This window comes from Gavia stellata, chromosome 11 (assembly GCF_030936135.1).
Source record: "Gavia stellata isolate bGavSte3 chromosome 11, bGavSte3.hap2, whole genome shotgun sequence".
In the NCBI taxonomy this organism is placed as follows: domain Eukaryota; kingdom Metazoa; phylum Chordata; class Aves; order Gaviiformes; family Gaviidae; genus Gavia; species Gavia stellata.
The window spans coordinates 198,716-225,005 of NC_082604.1; the positions used below are offsets into that span (position 1 = coordinate 198,716).

The 26,290-nt window shown below is 52.1% G+C and overlaps 1 protein-coding gene across 1 annotated transcript in view; it reads left to right on the plus strand.

Annotated features, from left to right (window-relative positions):
* Positions 1-24,421, plus strand: part of LOC132317720 (hydrocephalus-inducing protein homolog) — a 71,162-nt gene extending 46,741 nt beyond the window's left edge. Inside the window, exons 19-34 of the mRNA XM_059822820.1 lie at positions 1,473-1,728; positions 3,712-3,855; positions 5,266-5,409; positions 6,265-6,630; positions 16,243-16,377; positions 16,922-17,131; positions 18,012-18,149; positions 19,142-19,319; positions 19,844-19,873; positions 19,938-19,972; positions 20,721-20,854; positions 21,655-21,794; positions 22,661-22,798; positions 22,915-23,090; positions 23,483-23,632; positions 24,224-24,421. Coding sequence (XP_059678803.1) covers positions 1,473-1,728; positions 3,712-3,855; positions 5,266-5,409; positions 6,265-6,630; positions 16,243-16,377; positions 16,922-17,131; positions 18,012-18,149; positions 19,142-19,319; positions 19,844-19,873; positions 19,938-19,972; positions 20,721-20,854; positions 21,655-21,794; positions 22,661-22,798; positions 22,915-23,090; positions 23,483-23,632; positions 24,224-24,421 — 2,572 coding nt within the window. The remainder of the gene's footprint in view (positions 1-1,472; positions 1,729-3,711; positions 3,856-5,265; positions 5,410-6,264; positions 6,631-16,242; positions 16,378-16,921; positions 17,132-18,011; positions 18,150-19,141; positions 19,320-19,843; positions 19,874-19,937; positions 19,973-20,720; positions 20,855-21,654; positions 21,795-22,660; positions 22,799-22,914; positions 23,091-23,482; positions 23,633-24,223) is intronic.
* The last annotated feature ends 1,869 nt before the right edge of the window (positions 24,422-26,290 follow it).

Consider the following 26,290-nt stretch of genomic DNA (forward strand, 5'->3'; position numbering starts at 1 on the left):
CTTTCAAAAAGACAATAACTGTTCCAGGAACTCTTCATTTCCTGGTCATGCCCAGCTTTATAGAGGGTAAAATAATGACTCCAGACTAGCCTGCGGTTAGTGTTTCTTTACCTGAAGGAATCAATTTCCATTGAATATTCATCTGGCTTTATATCTAGCTCTAGTTCTTCATCTCTGGTTGTCGCTCCGTTCCCTCAGCAGCTAGAGCTGGTCTTGCTGCCGTGTTCGTATTGGGAAAACTTCTGTTGATCCTGTGTTCTCAGAGTGCATTTATCTCCCTAAACTACAAACCCAGCTGCACTGTTGAGGCAAAGGGCGATATGTTGGGGGCGATGAGGGTTGGCTGCTCTCTAAGGGATGGGGGGATGAGGGGGATCCCACCAGTGAGGCAGGTGGTGCCCGGATCACCAGATGAGTCTGTATACCCTGCAGCCTCCCCAATAGCATTTTTGGAGGAAGCCACCTGAGGCAGCAGTTCCCAAGGGGAAGGTGAAATGGCAGCGAAGCTGTTCCTCCCTCCACTTGCAGCCAGGCCAGGCCAGCTCAGTGTCTGATGCAGCGAGACCTGCAGGAAGCCCCTTGGAAAAATACTCTGATTATTAAGCCCCAAAGGCTGTTGATGCTCTGTTTGCAGCAACTGAGATGATGTTTGTATTGGGTCTGGCTGAGATGGAGTTCATTTTCCCCGCAGCAGCCCTCATAGTGCTGTGCTTTGTATTGGTAGCTGGAAGGTGTCGATAAGGCACCAGTGTTTTGGGTACTGCTGAGCAGTGCTCGCACAGCACCAGGGCTGTCTCTCCGACACTCCCCCCTCACCACTAGGCTGGGGGTGGGCAAGATCTTGGGAGGGGTCATAGCCAGGACAGCTGACCCAAACTGCCCAAAGGGGTATTCCATAGCATATGACATCTGCTCAGCAATAAAAGCTAAGAGAAGAAGGAGGAAGGGGGGGCATTCGTTATTACGACGTGCGTCTTCTGGAGCAACCGCTAAGCGTACTGAAGCCCTGCTTCCCGGGAAGTGGCTGGACATCGCCTGCTGATGGGAAGCAGAGAATAAATCTTTTCTTTTCCTTTGCTTCTGTGCGCGGCCTTTGCTTTTGCTGTATTAAACTGCCTTTCTCGTGACCCACGAGTTTTTTTCCATCTTATTTTCTCCCTGCCCTGTCCTGCTGAGGAGGGGAGTGATTGAGCGGCTTGGTGGGCACCTGGCGTCCAGCCGAGGTTAACCCACCACAATGTTCTCCATGAAGCTTTTCCTTGCTGTGCACAACCAGAGCAGCTGCTGGATGGTGATAAACTTCGGGGCAGCCAAGGTCTGGCTCTTGCTGTAGCTTTGAGCTAGGTCAGCCTTTTGGGAGGTGCCTTTATTGCTGAGTGTGCAGTCGGATAATGCCTTCAGGGTACTGAAGCTGGGTGATTGCTGGGAAATGGCAGCTCCCGTGACATTTTCCATCTCTGCTTCTCTTCTAGCCTGGATCCCTGCTGCTACCACTTCAAGATGACGAATAAAGGGCGACGCACCCAATACCTGTATTGGACAACAGAAGGTTTCAGCCCATTTCACCGGCATCGTCGTCTCCCTGCCATTGGTGCCACCAAGGGCAAAGATTCCGCCCAGAACCCCAAACCTGCCTGCCCCGTGTTTAAGCTTCGGCCTCTGAGGATGGAGCTGATGCCGGGCAAGACTGTGGAGATGACGCTGGAAGGCTTCTCCAGCACTCCGCAGGTGAGGTCCCCCATGAGGGCTGAGCCTTTCCCATCAGATCACGTCCACTGGGACTTCTTTTGCAGCCCCTTGACATTTGCCTGCGAAAATGAGCAAGAGCTTTCCAGAAACTGTTTTAATGCCACAAGTTACGATGGGAGCACCAGTTGCTTTTCTTGCTGGCCACCATCAGTTGCTAAGGCTTTTTTGTGTTTCTAGAACTACCATAAACCCAACTTGCTGACACCAAAATGGGGGCTGAAGGAAGTATTGCTACTTCAGGGGCCAAGGGCAGCTTATAAGGTGTCGTGTGCTGAGGCAGAAAGGAAGGGCAGGGCAAATAAGTTCTACTTACACTAGGGGCACAGGCAGAAAGTAGATTAAAAAATGCAAGGTCATCTATCTGGGGGAAGCAGTGAGCAAAACAAACCACCTGTGAAGGGAGGGAGTGTCTGGGAGCAGCATCATTTTTCCTCTGTAGACAAACGTGAGCAGAGGGCTTGTCTAGCACTGAGTCCTGGAGGAGAAAAAACGAACAGGGTGTGTCAGCTCTAATGATCATTCCCCATGTGGGAGCCTGTTCCCAGGGATCATTATAATTGACAGCTTGACTTTTGTCAATATTTCCAGAACAGCTTGCCCCAGTCTCTCAGCCAGCCCCGGTGTCCCAAGGGCAGCCAGGTCTTGCAGCACCCTTGGATGGCAGCTGAGAGGGGGGGGATTTCAGCAGGGTCACTGGGCGTTCTCCCTGGACCCTTCTTTCCAGGGGGAATCCAACTCTGCAGAGAAACTGCCAGCTAACCCTGGTGTGCATTCCCTGGCTCCAGGACCACTGGGCACAGATGTTTAAGCAACTATGGACTAAATCTGCATTAAGCTCCTGCTGATACCAGTGCTTTGAAAGGTTTTTTAAAGGGTTGCCCCAGTGGCAGCTTGAGGAAGACTTGATTACTCACTCAATTGACTGTGATGGGATTGTCCCTGTGCAGTTCTGAGCCCAAAGGTTTTGCTGAAGAGGGAAAAAGGTACTGGAAAGGAAACAAAGTGATCAGGGCACTGGTGAGGGTGTCTTGCCTGGAAAGGCCAAAGGGGATCTGTGAGCTCAGCTGTGGCTGCCTGGCTCATGCAGTCAAAGCCCAGACCCTGGGAGTGGGCTTTCCACCTTACTTGGGTCTTGGGAACTTAATTTTCTTCAGGTTGGTCAGAAGCCCAACTGCCTGCACTGCACATGCAACACAGATGATTTTGGAGGCTGTAGACTCCGAGGAGTTGTTGGGTTGTGGTGTTGTACCAGAGGGAAGAATGAGAAATGACAGGAGGAATTTGGGAAAGTGAAACCATGAGAAATCAGGAAAAAGTCTTGAACATAAGAGCATCCAGCTTCAGCAGAGGGTTTTTGTGTGGAGTGCAAGACATCTCTTTCCTAGGGAGATTTCTTTTCAAAGCAGCTCTAGAAGGGCACAGTACATCCTAGGAATGAGTGATCCCCTCTTTACCTGAAGGCAGGCTGGCTATTTGGGTTTTTGCCATGTATCCTTTCCACTAAGCTTCCAAGGGAGGGTTTGCTGCCATTGGCCCTTCTACCACTTGTTTCCCTTAATATAGTTATATATTTTTTTAATCAGTTCCTACAGCTTTTTGTAAGGATTATGCTTAGCGATGGGGCACATCAAAACAAGCATCATTTGGGGCAGGGATTATTACGATTGTAGACAGCACGTGACTCAAGTGCCTTTTGTGGATGTTGGGGTGTAGCGGTATGGATGTTTGAGTGCAGCATAAATAGGGTGTAGCATAGAAAGAGAGAGGGCTGTTGAGGAGACGAGTGACTGTCACTTTAGGGCAGTAATACCTGTTGATGGTTGATGGCCAAGATCCCATGGCACAGTTTTTATCCAGGCTATCAAAATCCTTTATGTCCACGGTCGGGTGGCTAGCAAATGCGGGGTGTTTTCTGGAGGCCCTGCTAGCACCCGCTGGGTGACGTGTGACTCTTGCATGCAGGTGGTGAAGGAGCGGCTGCTGTGTCACGCCATGGTGGGGAGCAAGGCAGGGAAGGCACAGATCATGCAAGTGGACGTCACCTGTGAGTTCGTTGCTCCCATTCTGCAAATATCCTGCAGAGAAATCACTTTCCGGGTGGAGAAGGTAAGTCTGCAGATTGCATGCTGGCATTGAATAGCTTGGCTGATGACTGAGAGCCCGTGGGGTGTGTGTGCTTGTGTTCAAAGGGGGAAGCTAAATATCTTCTCCGAGTCCTCAGGGCTTTGACTATTGATTTGAGCAGGACCAAGGTTTTGCCATTAACACCGAGATCATTATTTCGCTCCTCTGGGCTTGGGGACAGTCTCACCAGCCGTATTCGGCCTTTCTTGATGTGGATACAGAATTGAGCTGCTGAGCCAAGGGCACAGGGTGAGACGTGTGGGACCCACGAGAACAGTGTGGGCTTTGCGCAGCCCCCTCGTGTGCTGGGGCTGCAGGTGGGAGAGCAGAGAGCTGCAGCTGAGTGATGCTAAACCCCCTCCTCACCCCTCCTGAGGTGCTTTGTAAAGTAAGTGAGGACGTTTTCAGGGATGGCACTGGTTTTTAACTTCACTGATGTAAAACTGAGATTACAGCTGCTCTGCTGAAGGGGGATCGTGGCCACTTCTAGAGAGACACCAGTTTCTGTACTCAGTATAAAGGGAGGTTTTTGAGGATCCTCCTTCAAGGCACAGTGAAGTCTGAACACTGATCCTGTAGGGGAGCTGAGAAAAACTGAGAGAGCTGTCAGCTCCTCAGGCTGATGAGGGAAAAATGTCATCTCTTGTCTCTCTTTGCCTTCTCTGCTCTTGGTATGCTCTTTGCATTTCCCCAAGCCTCACTTTCTTCAAAGGACCCGCAGATGTCCTTCAGCTGCAGTGATGGTAATATCAACACAAAGCAGGAGCCCTCTAGTCTCTGGATCCTGACTCCTGCATCATCTTTCTCTCTCCCATGAGGTGTCTGAAAAAGAGAAGATACTTCATTATTTAGTTTCTGTGTTTTCAGGTCTCTCCTCTGGTTCCCAGGCTTCCAGAGAAGCACAAAATCCTGTGAGCAGGGAGTTCAGATTTAATTAGAAGCTTTTCAGCTCTGCCTGATGTCTGCCTGTGGTCTGCTTGATGCCACACGCTCTGATTTATCGAGTACTACGAAGCTGCAGCTGATTGATGTCAATACACCCCAAAGTAGTTTCCCAAAGCCTGTCTAGTTTATATAAACCACGCAGAGACAAAAGCTCTGGGTTCACGTTCTCTTTTGATCTTGTTCAAGCAGCTGCCTCCTCTCGGGGTCCTATCCCCCCATCTGTACGTGAGACTGTTTCCCTGTCCCCCGGGGGATGCTCTAGTTTCTAAAGATGAAAAGCATCTGATCTACTTCAAGGAAACCTTTCTAGAAGGGTAGAAGTGAATAAAAATAGTAAATAGAGATGTATGCTCTTTTGGGGTTGAAAACCTTGAAATGCATCAGAGAGGGGAAGGAGGTCCGTGGCCGCTTCAGGTTGCTTTTTTTCCTTGTCTCCTGTTTCTGTAGCAACCCAGTGATGTCCTAACTCTTCAGTACCAGCCTCTTTCATTAAAAAACATGTCCTCCCTGCCACTCAGCGTTGTCCTGGCCTTGGAGCAACCCTTCGTGATCTGCGATGCGGACCGGCAGCCCCTCCCCGCAGATGTTCAGGTGAGCAGTCGTGGACCTTCCTGCTGGTGGGGTTTGAAGAGGGAGGAGAGTGGTGGTGCATTTCTGTTGGGAGGTCCTCTGGTAGAGACGTTTATTCTTTAGAATCAGCAGTAGACTGGCCTGAACTAAATTAGATTTGAAACGAGTTGCTGAAGGAAACGAAATATCATCTGAATTGGGGAAATGCGTCCTGGCTCTAAGCCATGAGGAGAGGGGAGCGTGCAACTAGGTCTGGGCACGCCATGTAGTAAAGGTGTCTCCTGGAAACCATCCTAGCTCTCCAGCAGCCATCCTTGGATAACCTCAAGAGCAGCTTGCTCCCTTCAAGGGCAGCCCTGCTTTCAGGAAGGCTGAGGATGCTCCTCCAGCTGCTCCCTGGCACCTGCCCCGTTGTTGGTGGAAGGTGTTGGGTATGGACTCTGCTAAACGTGTTGTGGTAGGCACGGCCACCATTTCTGTGCCGTGCCAGTGACTAGCACCTGCAAGGGTGAGGCTGCAATGCCGTTGCGCTTGTGCTGTGAGGAAAAAGATGTTCCTCTGGAGTCAGGGCAAAAGGCCCTGGCTTGCCAGAGTGCTGGTTTGGTTATGTATTTAGCGTATAGCTTCTGTGGGTCCAGAATTCAGGAGGACAATATTTCTTTCCCTCTTGTATGGATTCAGAGCCCAGAGGCATGAGCGTGAGATAGTCTCAGACCAGAGTGTTGCGGTGCTTGCGGGCAGGCGCACACTGTGAAGAAAAGGAAGGATGAACTGAGAAGGCCACGTTGGGGTCACACGTTGAATATTTACATTTTCATGCCGTCAGACCTTGGGACTTCATCACACTGGTGGTTAATACTCTTCATCTCCTTGCAGCCCATGAAGCTGGAGATAGGAGAGGAACTTCATCTCTCCATCAGCTTTAACCCTGCTTATGAAGAGGGTTTGAATATCTGGGTAGCAGAGAAGGCTCTGAAGATACGCTTTCTCGAGCACCCTCAGGAGGAGCAGGTCACCGTTCGGGGAGAAGTCTACTTCCCCAATCTCCATTTCCCGACCATGGCCGTGGACTTTGGATGCCTCTTGAATGACACCGAAGCTGTGCGTTATGTCAGGATGACAAACTGCAGCCCACTTCCTGTCCGGTACCACTGGTCCTTCCTGATGGACAGTCACGTGGACCAGATGAGGTATGTGCGCCTCTACCCTCTCCTTGAAGCTCTTCTTCCCAGTGTCCTGTTTGTACTTTGCAAAGACCAAGCTGTTTGCCTGGCATCCGACGAATTGCTTTCAACTTTCCCTTGTGGAAAGAACACCTACCAGCTGTGGTCAGGCTAGATGCGCAGGGAATAGGTGATCTCCACCAGTTTGATGCTGGGAAAGAGGCAGCATTCTCCAGGAAAGCTGGTGTGGAAAGCTGCTTTCTCAGACCTTCATGGCCTGAGGCAATTACCACCTTGGTGAAGTGAGTTTTCATCTGCTCAACTGCACGTTACATTCGCCAAACAGCTCTTTAGTGTTTTACAGCGAAATGGCAGGTTCTGCTGCAGCTTTGGGTACAGCTGTAGGTGTTGGTGGGAGGACTTGTCTGAACATCCCCTGGGAGCAGGGCCACCCAGCGCTGGTCTGTGGTTTCCAAGCCAATCATGCAGTCCTGCTGGAGCAGATCTATAAACACATTTCTAGCAGTTCCTCCTGCTGTGGCCTCTCTGCATAGTACAAAAGTCTAGTCTGGGCAGTTTTGATTACAGTAGCAAATGGGTTTTCCATAATGCCTTAGGAAACCGAGCAAAGTTAGCCATTGTGCATTGAAGTGCTGCTATTACAAATAGTAGAGATCCTCAATAAACAGTTTTGTTTAGGGCATTGGGATCTGTCTCAGAGGAGACAACCTACTGGGAAGTGGAAATTAGCTATGGTTATGAGGAGGGCTTGGGGGAGAAGACCTGGGCATTGGGGTAGCCCATTCACAGCTGGCTCTTGGCAAGTAACAAGAAGTCTTTAGTGTGGCCCTTCTTGATGCACAGCACCTTCAAGAACAGACCCTAAAATGCAGAGGAAAGTCTGCAAAAGCAGGTGGAGAGAGGTGGGCAGGGGAAGAGGAGCAGGGCTGTAAGCTCTGCTTGGAGGCCCCTGTCATCTCCTGGTAAATGAGATTAGGGTTTAATTACTAGCTAAAGGGAAAATCTAATTTTGATGATAGAACAATGCATGTATTTTATAGTAAGAGAAACAAACGTATTACAGCAAAGCCTGTGTGGAATTAATTTCCTCTGGAGCCACTTGTTGGCCGATTGCCTGTTTATCTTGACTCTTCTTTTTTTAGAACCAGTTTAGGTTTTTGGAAATGTAAATGCTGAATCAGTTTTCAGCTTTTAATTACCCCGGTCTCCACCTAAAAAGGCTTTGCTGGACCTGAGCCTGCAGGTGCTCATTCTTCCAGTGGACACGGAGTCACCCAACTCTGCTGAGTCGGTAGCAGCTGAGGGTCCAGAGCATCTGGCAGGATAGCAGCCTCGGCTCCAAAGGGTTTGGCATAGCCCCTTTGCTGGCTCGTTAGCACTGTGGATGTTACGACAGCTCCCTTTTCTGCTCTGCATGTTGGTTATGCAGTAATGTACTCTCTCCGGGTCCCTCAGCAGACACCATGTGATCCTCTGTGGCAGAGCTGGAAATGAAGACTGTCTCCAAGCTATTCACACCTCAAATGGCTCGTGAAGAGCCCTGCAGAAGGGCAACATGTCAGATGTTATTTCTGGTCCACATTAAGCACTGTTGGTATTCTAAATTGTCCGATCAAGGTCACTCAGTCTGACACTGAGGGAATCAAACACGAGGTCCCATGAAGGTGAGATCAATAGAATTTAACCGTCCATACATCTAACCTTGCTGGAGCCAATCATCAGAGGCTCCCAGCGTCAATCAGACACACACACACATTTATTTTGGCCAGGAGAGAAAAGTGTTGTTTCTCTGCCTGGAGAAGATGCTGTGTGCTTGGATCTCTTTTCTTTTTTCCTCTAATTGTTCAACCCATTTTTTCCTCCTTACTCTTCAGTCACTGCTGCTACTTTGAGCAGAGCAATCATAGAAGCAGCAGAGTCCAACCGTTGCTGTGTGGCTGGACATGCCCAACTCACACCAACCCATGCCCCTTCTCTGACACTGCTGAGCCATAAATCTCTCCTGGGTACTCTTCTTCTCTGTGGTTAGAGACAGAGTGAGAATAGGCTCTCCTTACCTCTTGGACCTTTGATAGCTCAAAGCTGAGTTAGGCCTTTGCACCCAGATGTTTTCTGCGGTGTTGGAAAGGATCTCCAGAATGGCCCAGCAGGAGATAATAGATCTGGAGTCAATTTCAAACATTCCATCATCTTTCTTATCTTAAAGGTTTCTTCTTAAAAGACAGATTTGTCCCCCTTTCTAAGGGCAGTACCCAGCTCCTCAGCTTTGTTTGGGATTCCCATCAAAAGGAAGACATTAAATCCAAGGGGTATACAAGGATTTTCTTAGAGACCTGTGACAAAGGCTGCCAAAGGCTCCTCCCCAAACTTAGCTGTTCTCTAGAGTTTCCATCCTTTATTAAGGATCCATGCCTTGTCATTTCCTTTGAGCATTGCTGTTCCTGCATCACCTCTTCATCCCCTTCACGCGAGACATGTTCCCTCCCTGGGATAGAGCTAACACACGCCATGCGCTCCGTGTGCCAGGGTGGATCAGCAGGGGCTCTGCACCTCCATGGCACATGTCAGGTCCCCTCCGTGTGTTGATCCGACGTCTCTGGAGAGTGGGAGAGTCTTGGCTACAAATCCAGCATAATGAATTGCCGGTAGATTCTTTGGGGAAAGGGATTGTTGGGCTAACCATGTAGAAGATGACTCTTCCCTTTCCATCCAGGATTTTTTCAGCCAATTTGTTTTGAACAAACCAGCAGCCTTATCTCCTCCCAAGTGGATCTTCCTATAGCATTAGGAATTCCTCATGCCGCTGCCATCTCTCCGTGCATGTCCCTTGGCAGGTTGCCCTGCAGGGACCCTGCGAGCCAGATCCCAGCCTTGGTAGTGACAAAAAAACCCCACAACCCCAAGTCTGTGTTATATTTGATGAGTTTTTTGCTTTGCTGATGTTTTTATAACAAGGAAGATGGAAAACGTAGAGAGTGAGAAACCGGGCAAGGCAAAAATTTGACAGCAGTGCTCTGTCAGCAACCAGAGGGGAGAGGTAGCAACATGAGCAGCGAGAATATACATCAGAAATGCATACATCCACCGTGCCCCTGCTGCTGGGGAGTCTGGGATGGGTGACAGTAGAGCATACCCCCTTCTCACCCCCCAATGCTATCAGCTCCTTGGGGCAGTACGTTTTGGGCTTTGGTAGCCCTATGCGTGCTCATTCTCCTGCTTCAATCCCATGGGTAACTCAGAAAAGGAGGACTGAGTCGTGATGGAAATGTGCTGCTGAAGGAGTCTTTCAGCTGCGTGTGGTTTGGCAGCAGCCGAGAAGCGGTTTGCTCAGTGTAACAGAGAAGTGGCCTCTTCTTTCTTGGAGACGAAGTCTCTTGGAGCAAGGGCTGGGTGCCGGGAAGGCTTCACTTCTGGGGTGGCAGTCCGGCTGCCGTGAACAGCTTATGGAGAGGCTCTGTACTCCTGGACAGAGGCACTGGGGAGCTGAAGCAAGGGAGACTTGGGGAAATTTGCGACCTGTTCCCCTCCAGAAAGGATGAGAAGTAAATACAGTGAGTGCCAAGGAGGGGTTTGGAGCCAGGAGTAAGTGAGCATATGTTGTTACCAAGTCTGTATTAGAGACATAAACCCATATACTAGGTGTGTACATTGATGCTTTATCAGAACAAAGGTTGGAGGGTGATGATTTCCTATTTGAAACATGCCTGTAAGCTTGCTGCTTCTCTGCGTTCCCCTTCAGCATGGTGACCCTCACCACGTACCCTCCAGCTCTGTGCCTTCCAGCACGACACTGCTTTTTCCCAGCTCATTTGCTGGGAAGCTGCAGGTTTGAGACAGCTTCTGCTGCCCCGGGGCTTCTGACCAATGGTTTCACTGTTGAGCACCTGGAGGACTTTTACCTGGGCCATCGCGATGGAGGTTGGAGCCCAGAACGGCTGCGTGGGAATCACTTCAAGTATTACACTTGGGTTTTCTGAGGCTCAGCCTCCTCCTTTGTATGAGGGTGACAGACCCCGAGAGCTTTCCTTTGCCCTGGCAGATGGGGGAGCAGCCCCAGGGAGTTGGAGGAGTGGATTTAGGGCAAGGGAGGTGAAGGAGAACCCATTGCTTGGGTGAAAAGCGCTGCACATCCCCCCTGAGGTGCTGTCAGGCAGCTGATTCTCTCCCTGGCTTTGTCCTGTGCCATCAGGACAAAGCTTGGGAGATGTCCATGTGTCATCCACGCCCTGAGTGGGCTGCGGTTAGATGGGGGTTGCCTTCTGGTTTTACAGCTGGCCAGCAAACGCTGGTTGGAAGGTGACTTCTTGCTGTGCCAGCAATGTTCAGCTAGGGAACCTGGGGAGCAGCCGACTTCTCTCTTTGCTTTCTGAATGTCTTCATTACCCAAGGCTCACAGTGGGAACCCGCGGTACGTTTGCACTGCAAACGCATCCCTCTCCCTATAAAAGCCATTACGCCTGTGCTGCCGGGATGGCTCATGCTTTAATTGCTGCTGGGCTGCCGCTCAAGGCCCCGTCTCCGCAGAGCTTTACTGTTTATGAAACAAAATGTTGATTTTTTTTTTAATTTTTTTTTTTAATTAATTTTTTTTTTTAAGGCAGATGAGGAGAGTACCAGTCAGGGAGATCGTTTCCCAAGACATCATCACACATTTCTTTTTCAGAAAGGGCGGGATCTGTCTGGCATGTGCCAGTGCTCTGTTTTCCTGTTGTATCACTGAGGAGGCAGGAGGTTGTCCCGGCGTGGAGTAGCAGCAATGCGTGCTGTTCCTCTCAAAGTCAGGTGGCCAAAGCCAGTGTTTTGGTCCTCAGTGGTTTCTTTGCCAATGATTTCTTTGGCCACCGCCACCAGCTCCATGTGCTGTACGTGAGGAGCCACTCTGTGCTGCGATAAACTCTGTTAAAGGTCCCTGTGAAAAAAAAAATAATCTCTCATCCAGCTGGCCCATCTCTTCATCCCTGAAAATAGCCACAGTGTGAAGAACTGCCATTCCTTCTGCCCTCGTAGCTGCACAGGAGCATTGATTCACAGAATCATAGAATATCTCAAGTTGGAAGGGACCTGTAAGGACCATTGAGTCCAACTCCCTGCTCCTCGCAGGACTACCTAAAACTAAACCATATGCCTAAGAACATTGCCCAGACGATCCTTGAACTCTGACAGATTGCCGTGCTGCTCGCAGAAGCAGGTGGATTGTCTTTGCCCACTCAAAAACCAAGTAGCAATTGTGTTAAGAGTGTATGGCCCCTGTGTTCAATCAGCTCGGGTGAGGACTTTGGGATGTTGAGGAGGTATCACCATAAATCTACATCTCCTGACTCGGAGAGGGAGGCAGGCAGGGGCAAAGAGAGGGGAACCCTTTAGCTCTCTACAGCAGAGCAGCTTGGGGAGGACTTCAGCTCACAGGGAGATTTCATGGGGCTCTGCAAAGGAGCTGGAGTTGTTATTAATAACTCTCAGGAGTTGATATTAACCCACAGTATTCATCAGAAGCGCTCTAAGAGCCGCAGTTTCATTTCCTTGCTAGGGTGGATCACAGGTAGCAGTTTTGGGACAGCCACTGTGATGATGGCCAGGCTCATGCGCCGAACTGGTGCGTGGCCTGGTGCGTAGCTGGAGGGCTTCAAGGTGCTCCTGGCCCTGGATATTTGTACTCCCATGCTGCAGGCATCTCCCTTACCACCCAGGAGAAGTAGTGTTTAGTTGCAGGCTGCCCAGAGGCACTGCTGTTGCAGCTGAGCTCAATTTATTTCATCCTTATGTAGATGCCCAAGATCGTGGCTGCTGGAGGTGTTGAGCAGTTTGGTCGCCCATCGGTGCACCCCAACACATATTAAGGTGCCTCGGATGAGAGGAGTGAAGGTTGTGCAGATGGGCTTGGAGATGGGTGACGCTCTGCAGGGGCAAGCGAACGCCTTCGTCCCCTCCAGTCCTGGTTTGTTCTTCCACGCAGACAGTGCCGCGGTTGTCTTTGGGGTCCCCCATGGGGTCCCAGCAGGAGGCAGAGGGAGGGCTGGGGAGGGGTGATAGCACCGCTGCTCATCGGTCCCTGCTTGGGGAAGGTCGCCTGGGCCAAGCCTTGTTCTTGCATGTGGTTGCAGGAAGGACAAGTCAGGTGAGACCTCCTGGGGGTTGTGAAGAGCAGAGCCTCTAATCCAGAAAAGAAAACCAGCCTTAAATAACAAGCTACAAAGCTAAAGAGAAATATTCATTTGGGAGCGTGTCATTAAAGGCACCAAATTCCCAGCTGGGAATGAAGCACCCAGGCTGCTGTAAAAAAATCTGCCTTGTTTGCCTATGGGGAACACTTGCAAATAGGCACGGTGACAGGCAGGCATGGTTCGAGTGCGTGGCATTTGAAATAGGAGCAGAGTTACTGTGCGATTTGAAACAGGGAACATAATCTGAGTCACCTGGGAACATTTGAAAAAGTTATACCATGTACTTTTTCCTGAGAGATGTTGGTCAAACCATAAACTCAGCTCTGTTTGTAAAACGAGCCGTTGAACTGCTTTGCTGAATCATTTGCCAAATTGGTCCTCAACCGGTTTGCTTTTAGAAACTGCTGGGGACGTAACCACGCCATCGGTAAATGCCACGTCGGTTCCAACCTTCTTTCAGCAGAGCTGCTGCCCTTTTAGCGTGAGGTGCTGTTGGAGCCATTGTTCTGGGATCAGGGAATACCTGCGGCACAGCACGGAGCTGAATGATGTCATCAACGTTTGCTGTATATTGATTAAAAATGGCCAGAGCTTCCTTCCCCAAAGTACTAATCGCTGCTGCTTTGGCACTCATCAGGGATCAATGGGCTGTTTAATTGCGAGCCCCTGCTTGGAATTGTTTGACGTGTCTTTCCGTGTTGCCGTGCGCGTGAGAGGGTGTCCCACGCTGGGCTCCGTGGGTGCCCCGAGCGGTGCTGGGCTCTGTCCGGTCCGGGCACAGCAGGCTGCGGGCTCCACCCCTGCTCCTGCCTGATGGAGCTTTGAGAAAGCCACCAGCATCGCTGCTTGCTCGTAGTGACCTACGGCTGCGGGTAATTATCAGGGGAAATATTCAGCATAAAGGTGTAGTAGAGCTGCAAAATTTCTTGCTTTGGCCCTCTGGGTGAGGAAGGCATGGTCCGCGGCGGTGGGTGCTTTCAGGAGGGCACCGGTGGGTCTGTACTGGCTCATCGCGGTCCAGATCTGCCCCTTTGCATCTCAGCCTCACCTTTTTGCACAGTTTGTGTCTCTTCTCCTTTTCTGCTGCACTTTTTACCTCCCTACAAGCCATTCCCCTCTGTCCTCTTCCATTTCTCCTTGCAGCCAGTTGCCAGCTGCCTGCACAGCTGCTATACCAGCATCGTCCCTGGGCAGCCCCAAGCGTTGTCCTGCTCCATCCTGGTTTCGGAGCTGCTGGGTCAGACCCATCACTGAGCTCACACCACCAGTGCCCACCCAGGGGCCGCATCCTGCCAAGGGGCCGCTGGTGCAGGCTCCCCTCCCTCCCACTGCAGGTCTGTGACCAAAGTTACGTTCTTTTCCAGGTTCAGCCCTCCAGCACCTAAATTTTTCATCAAAGCCCAACCACCTAAGAAGGAGGGAGGCCGGTCGGCGTGCTCAGCATCTGCAGAGAGCAGCTCCAGGGACGGGGGTGCGGAGGAGCCAGCCGAAGCCCTGGCAGCAGCAGTGGGGGATCCTGCCCAAGAGCCAGCAGCTGGAGATGACTCCCTGGAAGCAAAGGTAGATTTTCTTCTCTGCCTACCATCTGTGTTGCCTCCCCCAGCTTTCCACTGAAAAGCCGTGCTCGTGCCAACCTCCCTTTTCGCTGCCCTGCTGCCACATGCCCTGAGAGCGGGCTGGGCATCAGGGCCAGCGGCTGGACGCGGGGCTTCTGGGGAGGGAGAAATAGGACAGTTTTGCTTGGAGAAGGTCACTCAGATTCTCCTGACTCACGTTGGGTTTGGGGTTTTTTTGTTTTTTGTTTGGTTTTGGGTTTTTTTGTTTACAACATCAAAGGAGGCTTTTATCTGCATCATGATGTGAGGGCTTTCAGTTTCCTTTCTGTCTCAAGCTGTGCCAAGTACTGATCTGCATGTAGCACCTTCTCAAGCCCAGCTGGAGCCACCCGCTTTCACGCTTCTGCCTTCCCCCAAGAGCCCGTGTTGCAGTGATGGCCGCAGAGATGACTTTTTATAAAAGAAGGCTTTGCAGACAAAGTTGCCTTTGATGTGCTGACCTTCCTGGTGAACCTCGCTGCTTTGGAGCTTGACCTTGGTACTAGTGGGAGCTGGCATGTTGTTGTGCATCGTGTGGGACAGAGGCTGCTCCTAGGGCCATAGAAAAGGGTGTAAGAGAGCCCGAGAGGCTCTGAAAGTGCCAGCGTTGACATTAAGTTCAAGGAGGGGACCTGCACGTGCTTACATCCAAATATCAGCAGTTTTAATGTTGTAACTCTGCACATTTTTTCTGAATCGGGAGAAATGATACCCTGTAGACGTAAAGAATAGTGTGGCTGAATGTTTTTTGGATAGAAGCATGAAAAGATCTTTATTTCGTGCTCTGTTGACATGTATGCATGGGAAGTAAACCAGGGAAATACAAGTGGACGTGGCTAAGTAGGATCCAAAATTGCTTCAAAGGATTCTTCTGGATTCAAAGGATGCTTCTAGATTGCAGTTTGGTCTTCTGCTTGTGTCACTCTATCAAGGCAATCGCCATATAACCTCCCTGGGGAGGTGGGAGACCACAGGCCTAGGAAAGATGTGGGTTAGCATCTTTGGGAATATACACTTGACAAAGCTTTGCTAAGCTTGAAAACGTAGAGACAGTAGAAAGAGCATTGAGATGAGAGAAAACTCTTCCCTCCCCAGTGCTTTATCTACTGGGGAGATGGAGCCTCTGATTAGGTCTAAGGATGTCCTGTAAATATTCTTGCAGATTCTGCTGAAGTCACGGCCACAGCACAAAGCACTTCTTGACATTAGTGAACAAGGGGGTGTTCTTAAACGTCAAGAGCAGTCGCAAAGCCCTCTTTTATAAATAGCGGTCAGAAGTCCAGGGATGAGTTTCCTCTTGAGACATGGTGCCTTTGAGGTTCAATACCAGTTCTTGGCTGCTGCAAGACAGAAAAACATCTCAGCTGCCTTCTTCAGGAAGGTGCTGTTGGAGAAGAATGACCGAGCAGAGATCTTCAGCTCTCCAGCACCGATGAGTGCATGAGATGAAACCTAAGCGCCATCTGAAACAGGATAGTTGTGCTGAGCACTTTCTAAGTCCTTATTTTCCTGTTTTTAATACATCTCACTTGCAGTTGTGTTCCTCTTTTTGTCACAGAAAACCAAACCTGTCCCGGCATGGGGTTCTCGGTGTGTTCCTCGGGCAGGAGTGAGCAAAGCCAGGCTGGCACGAGGGTGCAAAGTACCCTTGAGGTCTCTGCCAGGACTCAGTGCTGGGCGCACGCAGCTTCCTCGTGAAAGCTTGCATGTAGGAAGTGCAGATGGAGCCCGTGTCTCATCTGTGGGTGGGCTCGGACCCACGCTCAACTGATGTGAGGGACATACCCCTGCTTGATTTGCGCCCAGGTCCCATCTCAGCTGCTCCTGGCTTGGTGAGGTGGTGGAGCCTGCAGCAGAGTGGTCTCACCCAGACCAGGCAGCTGCTTTCTGCAGCCCATGGTGCTTGTTTTCCAGTTGCTGCCGTCCACTGCTGCGGAGCTGGAAGGTACTGCAGAGATGGAGGGTGCTGCGGAGACTCAGAGCCGGGTGAAGATCAAGGAGTTGATGCCGTTCACGGAGGTAGAGCCCCTCACCTTGGGAGTGGAGGAGGTAAGTGGGAATCTGACTTGCTTATGTAGCCCCCGCTCCCACTGGTGGCCCTTGGCGCTGCTCACAGAGTGGCGTCACAGCCCTCCCAGCACGTCGCACAGCACCGCTGAATCAACCGGTCATTGGAGAGGCCATGCAGGACATGTCGTAGGGTTGGCCAAGGACGTTACCTGTGCGGCACCTATGGAGGGCATTATTCGTCCTGCTCTTACTAATCAAGTGGTCGATAGGAAATTTTTGCAGTAGATTTTGCTGTGGCATCTTGAGAGAGCAGCATGCAAATCAGAGAGAGAGAGGAGACGTCCCAAGTTACTTTGATGTACTGTATTAATGAATGTATTAGTTAGTGAGTATGGGAGATTTTTCCCATGGTTTCTCCACTGGAAAGTGTCATGGATGCAGGATGAGATTAGGATGATTTTGCCTGTGTTTGAGGAGCAGGCCCCTCCAGTCATGTCTGTCCTTTGCTTCAAGCCATGGCTCTTCTTCTGCATCAATTTGGATGCTTGACATCTTGATCTCTCCTGTCCTCCCCTCCCTCCAGGTTTTTGACATCCTGCCGCTGTACGGTGTGCTGCAGCCGGGCGAGAGCGAGCGGGTCACATTCACCTTCTTTGGCCACGCAAACATCGTGGCCAGCGTCACGGCACTGTGCAAGGTGGAGGGAGGCCCGACCTATGAGATCGCGCTGAGTGGGGAGGCTTCGCTCATTGACTACCTCCTAGACACCACGGAGATCGACTGCGGGCTGAAGGTACCACGCACTTCTCTTGGCAGCGGTCTTTAAAACCATCACCGGTGGGTTGCTGCTGACCTTGGTCTAGGGGTCTCTCCCCTTCCCAGCTACTTTGTCAGCTGTACAACCTTGGAGTGATAGGTCCTGCATCCAAGGTGGTTTTTAATGGCCATCTCCATCCCCCCCCAAAGCTGGGAATTGCTCCTCTTCAAGGTTCCTAATGCTGCCTCCTGGGGCAGGCAGGATCCCAGCGGTGATCTCCAGAGGGACGTGCCTTGAGACATCCATCCACTGATCCGCTCCTAAAGCCTGAGGTGCAAGGAGATGCTCTTTTTCAGTGCTCTCGATTAATCAACAAAATAAACCAGGGAGGAAGTTAACTTGGGCTTCCTGTCACTGAAGCTGGAGAGAATGTCCCAGAATAATCCCCACTTTACTTCTTTTTGGTTAAAAACCCCACAGATATTTCCAGCTGTTGGCCCTGCATGTGTTGCACTGTCTGTCTCCCTTTTTGCTGGTATTTTGCTTGCAAGTACTTGTATGCAGGTAGCTTTTCCTCTGAAATGCCTCGATGCCTCCTTCTTTGTTTCAGCTAGATGTTGGATGACACCTTAAAGGGCAGAGGGCTTGTATCCCCTGGTTTCTTTGTTACTGGTCTTTACATGATTGTTATTGCACCTCTGCGTGCTGCCGTAAATATCTATTCCTGTGTCGGGCTAAGAGGTACTCTGTGGCTGTGGGCTCCCCAGGTTAACCCGGGAGAGTCAAGTGCCCATATGTCCTCTGCGGTCCCTGCTGCTGTGCTGTGTTCATTTCCTTTCAAGCCAATGAAAGAGGAAGGAGATGCCCAGCATCAGGCCTGTGTCTGTAACTTCCCGCTCCTCTGTCCTCTCTTCAGCTGTTTAACAAAGTCACCAAAGCAGAGGTCACCCTGCAGAACAGCGGCAAGGTGGGCTTCACCTTCGCGGTGCTCAGCCCCAGCGCGGCCACTGCCAACAGCCCTCTGCCCGGCGTGCCCCTGGTCGTGCCCAGCACGGTGAGTACGGAGGTAGCACAAGCGATTAACCCTGGCCCTTTGTCAGGCTGCCTAGGAGAGGGTTGTAGATGCCCTCTTCCTGCGAGCTTCCCAACACACAGCTCTGCTCAGACCCGCGCAGTTGTTGCCGTAAGCAGCATTGTCGGCCCTGGCAGCTTGACAGGGTTCGCTTTCGCTGCAGCTGTGTTGTGCGCTGGATAAGGGCTCGGGGGACCAAGTGGCAGGATGTGTCCCGCTCAGGAGCTTGTCCCTGCAGCGTGGAGGGGAGCGGGGAGCTGAGGGTCCAGCCCCGCGTGCAGAGGGCGAGCCGAGGAAAGCTGCGGCTGTGTCCTGTCACCCCGAGCCATGTTGCCATCTGCTTGAGTTTGCTCTCGACCTGGCTGGCGTGAGCCCAGCCCGGGGATCGGACAGTCCTTCTGGAAGCCCGGAGAGGAGGTGACCTTCCTGGCAACACCTTCTTCCTGAGATCTCATCCTGGTCTCTGCTCCTGCGTTTCCAGAGATGTATGTTTGCAGGTCATTGTGAGTCCAGATAGGCTCGTGCACCCTCGGTGTAACCGCACAGGCAGGAGATGTTTGGTTGGGGTCATTAATAAGGGGTGAGGCCCTTCGACAGCAGCCTGGGAACCACTGACATGCTGTGAGAGGAGCTGCTGGGTCTGCTGAGAGTGCAGGCAGTTCACTCATCTTCCACAGCGGCTGGTAAAAGAGCTTTTATTTCTTCGGTCTGGCTCTTGCTAGCAGAGGTGTGCTCATGCTGAGGGTAGTCTGTGCTGTGAGAATGCATCCCTACAGGCCCTCTGAAGGACACAGTGCATCCTGGTGTAGGAGACTTGAGCTTTTGGGTAGAAGAGAGCTAGAAGGCGATGTTGTCTGATGCTTTTTTCTCTTTGAGAACCTGCCTTCTCTTCTCAGCGTGTCTATCGTCTGAGCCATCCCTCCACCAATCCCTCTTTGGTTTACATTTCCTCCCTCTTCTCTGGTGCCCTGCAGGGTTACATTGGACCGGGAAAGGAGCAAGTGCTGAAAGTCTACTACCTGCCAGGAGTGCCGGGAGTCTTTTGCAGGACTTTCCAGGTCCAAGTGGGTCACCTGGAGCTGAAAGAAATCTCCCTCAAAGGAGAGGGGATCTTTCCCAGGACCTACTTGGACCTGCCCAAGAACACCAAAGGTGAGCACTGCCTGTCTGCTCCCCAGGTAGGTCCCCGGCTTTTTCCCCCATGTCATATCATATGCCCATAGGGCAGCTCCCACCCATCTCCACCAGGCCTGGAGGTTTCAGGGCTGTCAGACCAACACTCAACCCTCTGGTTGCTTCCTGAGTGTCTAGCAGATGAGCCCATGTGGGCTTTGCCCCGGGAACCATCCTGCAGAGCTTGCCAGCATATCTGTTGGTGGCCTGCAAAGATGATGCCTAGACAGAAAAGCTTGGGAAAGCTGTAATGCAGGCTGGCAGGGATTTTGTCAGGGTTGGCTTTGCATCGCATTGCAGGGGATGAGATGCTCCTCTGTGGGGCGCAAGATGGGTGGGAGTGAACATCAGGATTCAGAGAGGAGTAGCAGCATCCATTTTGCATAGATTGCTCGAGGAGTTTGTTTCTGGGAGAGGCCAGCATCGGGGGAGTGGGACTTCCCAGCTTAAGTGGGCATGGTGCTGCACCCACACTTCTATTTGTGGATGTTTTCTTCCTTCAGGAAACAAAAAGTATGAGAAGATCCTCCGAGGTGACACCAAAGGTGGAAGACGACAGCCAGAGGGTCGAAGCAGTGGTTCTGGGGGAGCCTGCAGCCGTGGAGCCACCCACGAACGACTCGGGCACCGTGGTGAGAATGGCTGCTGCCCCGTTTGTCACGTGCCACCCTCCCGCCGTGTCACTTGGGCCCCTTGCACCCTGCAGCAGGCTTCCTGGTACCCTGCTGGCACTTGGGACCTCCCTGCCCGCATCTGGCCATGATCACGCATCATCTCAGCGTTGCCCCGGGGGCTGCCCACCTCTGGTAGTTGTCCCTCCTGTAGATGCACCAGCTTCCGGACTACCCCAGGGAGAGATCCTGAAGACCATGCTCATGTGATTGAATTTATGGTACTCTGTGAATGGAGATGCAGGTCATTGCTGGGGTGTTTGTGACTCACACGCCAAGCCCTGCCAGGTTTACAGAGCTTCATAGCAGCAGCCTGACTGCGCCCTGGGACCGCGCTGTCAGTGTTCGTCTCCAAGAGGCACCAGCTTCGTTGTGGTTCCTTTTTGGAGAGAGCTTTTGTCCAAGCTGCTTTGGCAGTGGCTGGGGGCAGGCAAATACTTGGAGCGCTGAAAGGTTCCTGGCTTGTCTGTCTGTTTGTCTGGCCAGATCAGCTTTTATAACAGTGACCGGACAGGCAAAGATGCTGGAGTTCATTTCCCCCCAGTTCAGGTCCTGTCTAAGAGAGCAGGAGGTGTCACAGAGACTGAGCAGCGAGACAGGAGGACCCCATCGCCCCTCTCAACAAAGCAGGGTGGGATCCTCTTTCATAGACAAGCCTCTCCCTTGGGAAGGGCCTTTGCTAACCAGCCACTGTCTTTGCTTTCCTCAGTTCGACACTCGGCTGCAGATGCAGACGGAGCAGGTGCTGATGGAGGAACACGCCCTGGAGCAGCAGAAAGCTCTCGCTTCCGGTCCCTCTGAGGAGACTGCCTTTGACCAGCGTGCTCATCGGAGGCTTCTCAAGTTAGTGGGGACTCCCGTACCCTATCTCCAGGCACCCTGAGGGTAACACCCGGCGGCACACCCCTGCTCCTGAGAGCTCCTTGTGCCTGCAGAGCTGGGAATAGCTGGGCACTCAGCTCCCCACCGATGATGGGTTCTGTTCTTGGAGCTGAGGGGGTCCAGTGCCGACCGTCAAGCCCATCCAAACAGCACAGACAGCATCCCTGCTGACCACCTCTGAAAGAGGCAGCTCAAAGCTGGCGTCTTTGTTCCAACTAACAAATCCCACTAAGCAAAAAGAGCAGGCAACGGCACAGGTTGATAAAGCCTTGACAAGCCCTACATCAGGTGGCTTGGGTGCTGGTGGGACTGCAGGGCTTACCTAAGTAACTTGTCCTTCCTTTTGCTCCTTCATGAGGAGGGACGGGCACCGTAGGCTCCAGTTCAGGAGGAAGAGGCTCTGCAAAACAGATTGTTTAGGTGTTTTCCTGAGTGGGATTACTCTGGCAAAGGACCTTCCCATGAATCTTGTAGGTGTTGATTACTGAATTTACCAGTGCTCCTCTGGGGACAGATCTGGTTGCAGAGCAGTACAAACGAATTTTTTGTTAAGGTCCCACTGGTAGCGGAAAAAGCCTTGGACCTACACTCCCCATGACTTACCAAAGACTTATTACCAGGTGGTAAGGCTCGGGTTTCACTGGCTAGAGTTGAGTTTTTACAGCAGTAAATACAGAAATACCCACTTTATTTGCATCTTCCATCCACTTGGAAACATAGCCAGGCTGTGGTTTAAGGGTGCTCCTTACTCCTCCTTTCAGAGCTGAGCTGCCGGAGGAGTATGTCCTGGACTTTGGCTATGTCATTCTCAGGAACATCCACACACACGTCATGAAGATCACCAACACCAAGCAGTTCCCTGTGTCCTTTCACACCGACGGACGTGTCCTGTGTGACACAGGTAACCAGTGCTGGGGAGACTTCACGTGGGCTTGAAGGAGCTGCCTCTGACAGATTAGCTTAAGCCACTGGACATGGGGAGTTTTTCTGAGTGCTTATTTGTATAGCTTTGTCCTCCTTAGTACCCCCTGCTTGGTGCCTCGGAGCCTGAGTTGTCCTGGCCAGCAGTGCTCAGAGACCTGGCCTGCCTGTGGCTGCCCTAACACGTGATTGCAGGGGCTGGATGTGCTGATCACTGTGGTCACCTCTGAGCATCTTCTGCTCTTGGCTACCGTGAGCATCATCTGAGTTTTTGTGCATGCAGTGGGTTTGCATTGCAAACAGATGGCCCCTTGGTGTTTTGGAAGTGCTTTGGTTTAGAGTTCATAATGTCACAGCACTTCTGTTCAGCCTTTATTGAGCAAACAGCCTGTGAGGTCCTCTGGTGTATTAAAATAGGCTTGCGAAACAGGCCTTGAGGTAAGGCTGCAGTGCCATCAGACAGTGACTGGCTGTGTCTGAAGGATGGTCAGGTGTCTCCTCTAAGTTGTTTTCCAGGGAGCACCACAGCCTGTGGGAATCGTAGTTGGAAGTTCTCCTTTGGAGAGGCCTGCGCATCCTTCCCTGGGTTGCCTGATAAAGGAATTACCGGTGCTCGTCAGCTATTATGTTTCCTTTTGACCATGCGAACCTTGGATTCTGGCTGTGAAAAGCCTTTCTCCTTGAGCAGTGGCAAGGGAGAAAGAGTGGCAGGCTTCTCCAGAGAGGCAAAGAGCTGCCCTCTTCTTCACAGAGCTACCAGCCAGGACACCCGTATGGCCTTAACGTGCTTGTGACACATTTCCTGTCGCTTGAGTGTCTCAGCTGCTTTATTTTCATCTGTTCAAGGTTTCAGCGTAGACCTGGACCCTATGAAGCACCTGTCCTGCTGCAAGACCAAGACATTTGAAGTGCGCTTCGACCCACCAAGTGCCAATCTGCCACTGGGAGCCGTGGACGTGCTCCTGCCCATCAAGGTACCTCACGGTCCCTTGCCTCCCTGTGCCCGCACCACCTTTTGGGGCAGGCAGCAGGTTGGGGACAGCAGTAGATGTCACTTGGGCTCTCAGCTGGATGCTCTGTCCTTCACTAGGCAGCAAGAGGCCCCACGTTTCACGTCCACCTCCGTGCCAACGTGACTGTGCCGTCTCTCTGCCTCTCCAGGGACAGACTGGAGTTCTCTGCTGTCCAGTGTGGGCAGTGCCAGGAAGAAACCGCCCAGCTCCACAATCAGGTCCCCTGTAAATGGTTCATCACCATGAATGAGCCTGTTAAGAAGGTAAAGCACAGACAACGTGTAGCGCCTAACTTCTTGGTTGGGTTTTCTTTGCCTCTCTTGCCTTTTCTGCCCCTGTGGCTGCCTGAGCACTTGGGCTACAGCTCGTTGAGGAAGCTTTAGAGAGTACCGAGCAAATCTGGTTCGCCTGGACCTGTTCACTAGCTGGTGCTTCACTTGTCTGCCATCTTCCCCCATTCCTCCTCCAAGGACAGTGCCTCCCCATCTGCCTGCCCTGCCTATGTGTCTTCCCTCCAGTTCTAGACCAGTGGTGGCCACGGCTGGTTTGAATGTGGATGCTCTCAGCACCGTGACAGTATCTCAGAGCACTGCAGGACCTGAGGGTCTGTTCTCGCAGACCAGGGAGACCTCCCACAATTGTTTTTTGTGCTCAGGTGGACAAACGTTTGCCAGCGAGGGTGCATCAGAAGCTGCTGCAGGAGTCGAAGGCCAAGCCCTGTGTTTTCAAGGTGCTGCCCTCGGCTGGAGCCCTGGCCCCAGGACAGCACTGCAACGTGCAAGTCAGGCTTTCCCCCCCAGAAGAGGTGAGATCGGCCGGTGTCACCCCCAGGAGGTGTGGCAGGGCAGTGTGGTAACAAGAGCCCAGCACAGGGAGGAGGAGATGAGGTCTGCCTGCACATGGAGCTTTCTGCAAGCCCCGTACCCACGGTGCCTCAGTTTCCCCTGCAGCGCACTCTTCTGAGAGGGTCTTTGAAATGCCAATGGGGAGCTGGCACAGAGAGCATCAGGGCACTGCGGTGTGGCTCCCTCTCAGCACATGGGGGGAAATCTGCCTGTTTCCCCTCATCTTCCTCCTTGCATGGGCGTGCTTGCAGGCTGTAACCATCTTGTCTCTGGCTTTAACCAGAGCCAAGCCCTGAGCAGAGAGGAAGACCCTTATCTCTAGCCAGTGAGAGCTCCTCTGCCTCCTTCATGTAGCTGACGTTTCCCTGATGCAGCAGAGCCAGGACTGTGTCTGGGCAACATAACCCTGAAGAAGGAGGTGAAGCAGCCCCTGAGTCCTGTGGGAGCTGAGTCCACCCATGAGGACCTTTCTTATGAGCATTGCGCTCCCTCATGACTAGTGGAAACATGTGGTAGTCTGTTTTAGATCCATCTGATCCCCAAATACGCAGTTCCACTTCACAGCAGGATGCATCCCAATTACTCAGAGCCAGCATGCAGGTGCCGTAGCCCCTGCTGCCCTGCTGCCCCCGGTGCTGCCGTACAGCTGTGGGGCGGAGGGGACGGTGGTGGTGAAGAACCCATGCGAGTTCCCCATCGAGTTTTACTCGCTGGAGTTCGACCAGCAGTACTTGCTGAGGAGCAGGTGAGAGGGAAGGTCTGGTCCCCACGTGCATACTCCTGTAGCTCCACAGGGCTCCAGCGTTCCCAGGCTTGTGCCGGGGAGATGGAGGCAGTCCCCAGGGCAAAATCTGGTGGCATTTCAGGGTTAGCCAACTGGGCTGGCAGGCTGTGGAGGGGCTTGGATAGTCCGTGTTGTTGGGAGGAAGGAATGAGGGAGAAGATAGGTTGGCTGGGGAGTCTGTTCATGGGATGGAGGTGAAGAAACACATCCCGTTTATGGTTTCTCTTCCCTATGCACACAGATCCTGCGGATGCTCAAGGACTGCGTTTGCCACACCAACTTCTTGCTGCTTCCACACGCCCCGGGTGAGAAGCTGCCCCCAGAGGTGCTGGAGTACTATCAGGACCAGAAAAGACTGCAGGATGAGCAGGCAAAGCGCAAGACTGGGGAACCAGCAGGCCAGGACAACGGTGAGGGTTTGGCATTGGCTGTCCTGAGTGTGGACACAGCAGGGAGTCCAGCCCACCTCCCCTGAGCTCTCCGTGACCTCATTCTCCATGGAAAGCCTATGCTTTTAGCAGCCACCGGTTCCCCAGCTTGGTGGAGGAATTCCCAGGTGAAAGTCTGTGGCTTGGAAAGCGCATCCTCTGCCAGCCCTGAGTGCAGTCTAGGCAAGCTCATATCTGCCTACCATGGACTGGGGGAATAATCAGGTTATCCCCTTGTGTCCCTCATCCACAAAGAGTAGGACTGGATGAGTTCTTCAGCCGGTAGACCCAGGTCTAATATCACTAGCTCTTTTGTGTTTGCTCCTTCCCAGCAACAAAAGACAAGCTCAAAATTCTCCTGAGGGCAGAGACAGCCTGGGCAGGCTTCCCTGGGCAGGGAAACTGCCTTGGGAGTTTGCTTTCTTGGGAAAATTTTCTGTCTTTTGCATGTGGCCATGCAAAGTGGCGAATGGCAAAGAGCAGGTTGCCTGGCCATGTTCACCCTCTTCTTCCCTCCCCATGTCCTTCCTCCTCAGCAAACTTTGAAGATGTCCAGTCTGTGTCAGACCAAGGAGGAAAGCACTCTGCTGGGATTGTTCACACCATCTCATCCCATAACTCAGTCGTTCCCTCCTCCATTCTTGATGAAAGCCAGTCCAGCAAGGTGGACTCTAAAGTTGAATGTGGAGAGGAGGAGGAGGAGGAAGGCACTGAGGAAAGATGTGGGACAGGTAATAACGCAAAGCCATTCACCTATTTTATGTCTGTTGTGGCAACAGGGCCTCGGTGGAGGACTTCAGTGTCACCTCCATCACTTCACTGCAGCCTGGTGCCATCTTCGCTCCTGTGGGCCCTGAATGCACTCTTGCATATGAAGTCTGTAGGATCCTGAGAAGAGTCTGGGGCAGGGACAAGGGAGGGGCAGGGACAAGGGAGAGGCCAGGGAGGTTTTTCCCAGCTGGCTGGGCTAGCATCCCTTTTTCTCCCAGCAATTCCCAGTCTCTCGCTCAAGCATTCCTCGCTGGCTTCGATATCCTATAACAGCCACGAGCTCCATAGCCCCGCAGCAATGCTGTGCCATGGGCATCTCGATGCATTGGTGTCTTGTCTGCTGGTTGCAGAGCAGTCCAGTGGCTCCTCCTTATCTCCCTTCTGTTGGATACACTTGTAACACCAAGCTGCCCCCCAAGGACCTCACCTCTCAGACTTGTGACATAGAGAAACCATTAAAATTTGGTTTCATACGCATGGCTAGGGCTACTCCAAGTTGCATTCAGTTGCAAGACTAGGACGACCATTGAGCAACCGGTGCTGAGTGTCTTCTTGTCTCTACAGGAGGGACAGCGAGACCCTGGTGCTACAAAACAGCGCCCCACTGCCCGTGGCCTGGCGGGTCAGTGGGCTGG